The sequence below is a fragment of the Zootoca vivipara genome, chromosome 2 (assembly GCF_965207765.1).
Source record: "Zootoca vivipara chromosome 2, rZooViv2.hap1.1, whole genome shotgun sequence".
Taxonomy (NCBI): Eukaryota; Metazoa; Chordata; class Lepidosauria; order Squamata; family Lacertidae; genus Zootoca; species Zootoca vivipara.
This window is the reverse complement of record NC_142584.1, coordinates 116,187,279-116,192,377: the sequence shown is the minus strand read 5'-3', so window position 1 is coordinate 116,192,377 and position 5,099 is coordinate 116,187,279. Positions and strand designations below refer to the sequence as shown.

Sequence of the window (5,099 nt, the reverse complement as noted above, 5' to 3'; positions counted from 1 at the left end):
AAGTGAACGTAGGTGAGGAGAAAGAGGGGGGAGAGGGAGATTTCCGGTTGCCAATGGAAGGAAGCAGGAGCCCCGCACCCCCCGGCTGCGTTCAAATAGGAACCTGAATAGGCGTGAGCTCTGAATATCCTGCCCAGTTTGTGAAGTTGGGGAGAAGGGAGATGAACAGCTGGGCGCGCCTTATCGGACCATTTGAGGTAGAGGGGCGAAAGGGAGCTTCTCCTCCAGAAATGTAGGGATTTGGGGGTATTGCAAGGGAAGAAGAGCAAACCCTACACAAATCCGGAGTGGAGTCCCTAAGACAGTTAGATGGCACCTTGCCTTGTACGCCTCCTTCCGGAAACTCCTGCAGCCAAGCTAGTACCAAACGTCTTGCTCTGCTTTCCTTTGGACCCCCATCAGCGAGGCCAAGGGGGGTGTCTTGCCAACTGGGCAGCCCAGGACCTCCAGACACACTGCCCTGGCATGTGCTCCAAGGAGGTCGCTTTGGTTCTGCTAACGCAGTTGTTTGACTTCACCCCCAGAGGCGAGCTCCATTGTTTCTCAAGACAGATGGATGCCAAAACAACTAACCATTAAATTTTCATAATTTCCTGCATAGGATTGGCAGCATATAAAGGTTTTCAGCAGGTGTTCAAAGGCTGAGGAAGAAGGAACCCGCTGAATCTCGGGCTGATGATACTCAAGACGCCATTTCTTCTTGTTGTCAGGTGAACCTCAACAACTCAGAGGACAACCAGTGATGTTCCTGCAGATTCTCCCTGCCGGGTTTGTTTAGGGTTTGTTACAGGCGGACAACCTTAACATGAGCCCGGCAGTGCTCATATCTCTCCTGTGGATTCCAGCAGCAGGTAAGTAACTGGGCCTTAAGCAAAGTGTTGGTTTCTTCCAAAAGCAAACGGGTACAAGGTAAAAAAAAGGTAAAAGGTAAAGGACCCCTGGATGGTTAAGTCCAGTCAAAGGTGACTATGGGGTTGTGGCATTCATCTCACTTTCAGGCCGAGGGAGCCGGCGTTTGTCCACAGACAGCTTTCCGGGTCATGTGGACAGCAGGACTAAACCGCTTCTGGCGCAATGGGACACTGGGGGAAGCCAGAGCGCATGGAAACGCCGTTTACCTTCCCGCTGCAGCGGTACCTATTTATCTACTTGCACTGGTGTGCTTTCAAACTGCTATGCTGGCAGGAACTGGGACAGAGCAACGGGAGCTCACTCTGTTGCAGGGATTCGAACTGCCGACCTTCTGGATCATCAAGCCTAAGAGGCTCAGTGGTTTAGACCACAGTGCCACCCGCGTCCCCTCCCACCTCATGCTGCAGCCCAAGTGCTGGCAGCAGTAAGACCTAGTATTTCCTGCAGCCCAGGGTGTCCCACTCTTATTACCAAACCTTGAGGATTATTTGGCACGATGACTCTGTGTGTAAGTTTTTCGGCCCTGTAGGAAAATACTAGGAGAGATTTTTCTTTCTTTCTTTTAGGGTCTGGTGATCTTTGAGGCAGCAGCTGTGTGTTTCCCTGAGGAGGAGCGGGCGTTGCTGGATCCAGGCCACAGAGCCTTGTGCAAGGAAGTCATGGAGGAGAACGTAGCTTCTCTAGGTAAGAACAGCTGCTTGTGGGCTTTTTCAGAGCCACCATCTGGTTGGGCTCTGTGAAAGCCAGCAAGGGTTTTCATACGCCCCTAAGCCAAATTATGGACTAGCCATCTCTAATGGCTGCTAGTCATCATGGCTATGTTCTGTCTCCAGTGTCTGAGGCAGTGTGCTTCTGAATACCTGGGAATCACGATTGGGGAGAATGCAGTTGTTCTGCCAAGTGAAGGAGATAACGAGGCTTTCAAGTTTTATTATTGTTTTTTGTTTTAAAAAGGGCCATCTAAGGTATCTAACTGTTGGAGATGCAATAGGGATAATGCTTCTCTAAAACATATGTTTTTTCATTGTCCTATATCAGGCATCCCCAAGCTTTGGCCCTCCAGATGTTTTGGACTACAATTCCCATCATCCCTGACCACTGGTCCTGTTAGCTAGGGATCATGGTTGTAGGCCATTGGTTGTAGGCCAAAACATCTGGAGGGCCGCAGTTTGGGGGTGCCTGTCCTATATTGAAAGATTTGGGGCAGAAAGTAACTGAAACCATCAACAGATGGGTGGGTTATAAGATAATAATAATAATAGTAATAATAGGCTTGAAAGCAGAGGATGGTCCCCTATCAGGGATAGCGTAGTAGCGTCCTGCATTGTGGCTCCTGCATTGAGCAAAGGGTTGGACTGAATGACCTTTGGAGGTTCCTTCCAACTCTAATCAAGATTCTCTCTTTCCCCTCTGCAGCAACTGGGCGGGGCAGCGAGGATTATGGAGAGCGAGTTGGGGTGTCCTTGGAACCAGTCAATAATGAAGTGGAAGAAGAGACCTTTGGGGATCAAGAAATGTGGAGGCAGGGTGGACACCAAGTAGACGTCTGTGAAATCTCTGTCCAAAGAGCGCACACAGAGGAGAAACCCCTTCAGTCGCAGCGCAAACCTCATCTCTCATCAGATAATCCACATGGGAGAGAGAAAAGTTAAAGGTCAGGAGTTTGGAAAGGACTTTAGTCAAAGCAAACACCAAGCTTCACACCAGACAATTCATGGGAGAGAGAAAAATCATAAATGCCTGGAATGTGGGAAGAGCTTCAGTCGAAGCACAAACCTTACTAAACATCTAAGAACTCACACAGGGGAGAAACCGTTTAAATGCCTGGAGTGTGGGAAGCACTTTAGTCAGAGCTCAAACCTGATTTCCCATCAAATAATTCACACCGGGGAAAAGCCCTATCAGTGTTTGGAGTGTGGCAAGGCCTTCAGTCACAACACAAACCTTACCAAGCACGGGAGAATCCACACGGGGAAGAAGCCTTTCAAATGCCTGGAGTGCGGCAAGAGCTTCAGTCAAAGCTCAGACCTCATTTCCCATCAGAGAATACACACGGGCGAAAAGCCATTTAAATGCCTGGAGTGTGGGATGTGTTTCAGTCAGAGCACGGCCCTTACGAAACATGACAAAATCCACACGGGAGAGAAGCCCTACGAATGTCTGGAGTGCGGAAAGAGCTTCAGCTGGAGAAAAAACCTTACTTCACATCAAAAAATCCACACAAAGGAGAGGCCGTACAAATGCCCAGAGTGTGGGAAAAGCTTCAGTCAGAGCACAAACCTTATTAAGCATGAGAGGATCCACACAGGGGAGAAACCCTATAAATGCCTGGAGTGCGGCAAGACCTTTACTGTGAGCACGAGCCTTACTTCACATCAGAGAATCCACAGAGAGGGGATGCCGTATAAATGCCCCAAGTGTGGCAAGAGCTTCAGTAGGGGCCATAGCTGCCAAGTTTTCCCTTTTCCCGCGAGGAAGCCTATTCAGCATAAGGGAAAATCCCTTTAAAAAAGGGATAACTTGGCAGCTATGGTAGGGGCACAAACCTTGAGAAGCACAAAAGAATTCACGCTGGAGAGAAATGCTTAAATGTCTGGGGTGTGGAAAGAGCTTCCGTTGAAGCGGAGACCTTCCTTCCCATCAAAGAATTCACCCAGGAGATATGCTGTTTAAATGTCTGGAGTGCGGAATGAGCTCGTCAGAGAACCATCTTTACTAAATGTGACAGAATAGTAAATTTAGGAAGCATTTTAATGCCTGGAATGTGGGGAAAGCTTCGGGTCAAGCACAATGCAGGCTAATGATCTTAGAAACCTGGATTGCGGTTGGAGTTTCAGTCAGGGCCCATCCCTTAAATTTCCATCAAAATGTTCATTGCATTGAATTTTCAAAAAAAAAAAGTGTCTATTTTATTTATTCGGGGTGCCAAGGGGGAGTGCAAGGGTATCATGGAGAGAAAACAATAGATCAGGCATCCCCAAACTGCGGCCCTCCAGATGCTTTGGCCTACAACTCTCATGATCCCTAGCTAACAGGACCAGTGGTCAGGGATGATGGGAATTGTAGTCCAACACATCTGGAGGGCCGAAGTTTGGGGGTGCCTGCAATAGATGGTTTTGGTTAAGAGCCGTCTGCTTTTCACGTTGCCCATATTTCTGTCACTTCTTTTGATACATGTTCTTGTAGTTTGTTGGTAGAATGTGTAAGTGATGAAAAAGAACCAGGTGGCAAAATGAAACTGTGCTTCCTCTTTTTCTAATCTGTCCAATAAAATACTTCCAAATGTTTTTGTTTGTTTTTGTGGTCTTCCATTTCTTAGGACTCATATAGACAATACATTTTCCAGATAGCCTTGGCTGGGATTTTATTTTAGACATTTCATCTGCGGGGAGCCCTCAATCCAAGGCTGGGAAAGGGGGGGCGATCCTTTCTGTCCTACTCAGCTGCCCTCTATCAACAGCTGCCTCCCTGCCTCTTCTTGTCCCACTGGCCACCCTTTGAGGTTGGAGGGTCCCCACGTGGGGCGACCTCCCTCCCCAAAGCGCATATTCTCTGCTGCATTTCCCACCAATCCTCCATGGCACTCTTGCCTCCCCACTGCCTGGAAAAGATACTCACCAGATTCCTCTCTGGGTGGGAGAGACAAAGGGCTGTTTCTGCTCCCCCCCCCCCCAGAGGAGCTGGCAGATCAGGAAGCGCCAGAATTCCTTCTTTCCAGAGACCTTTCTAGAAATGCAGGCCTCGTCTGTCCCCCTTTGACCCTTGGGCGGACCGAAGCCTCACTAGGAAAACGACACGTGTCTATGTGGCGGAATAGTGCCTGATGATGATTCCAGTTCATCATGGGTTAATCTCTCACTCCCATTCTAGGCAGGTGTTCCTTGGGAGGCGGAGCTTGAGGGGATTCTAAATGGCAGTTGGCAGTTGGCAGTTGGAGAGTAGAGTGTCAGAGAGGGATGCAGGAGCTGTATTAAGAAATCTGTGTTATATGAAAAGAAGATGATGAACTAAGAGTTTAAACAAATGAAACCATAAAGAAATATACATGTTCTCCAGTTAAATAAAGCTTTCATCTATGTTGTGTCAAATTGGATGTTCCTCCTTATTCCAGCAACGTATCTAAACTCAAAAGGGTGGTGACTGAAGAGGGGAGATAAAACTAAGCCTGAGGAGCAGGTGGATAGTTT

At 48.2% G+C, this 5,099-nt stretch overlaps 1 protein-coding gene across 1 annotated transcript; it reads left to right on the top strand.

Moving 5' to 3' along the window:
- Positions 1-4,199, top strand: LOC118081360 (uncharacterized). Its single transcript, XM_035107848.3, has 4 exons — positions 1-197; positions 711-851; positions 1,479-1,596; positions 2,329-4,199. Exon 4 carries the CDS (start codon positions 2,545-2,547, stop codon positions 3,418-3,420), a length of 876 nt encoding a protein of 291 aa, XP_034963739.1. The 5' UTR covers positions 1-197; positions 711-851; positions 1,479-1,596; positions 2,329-2,544; the 3' UTR covers positions 3,421-4,199.
- Positions 4,200-5,099: the final 900 nt, after the last annotated feature.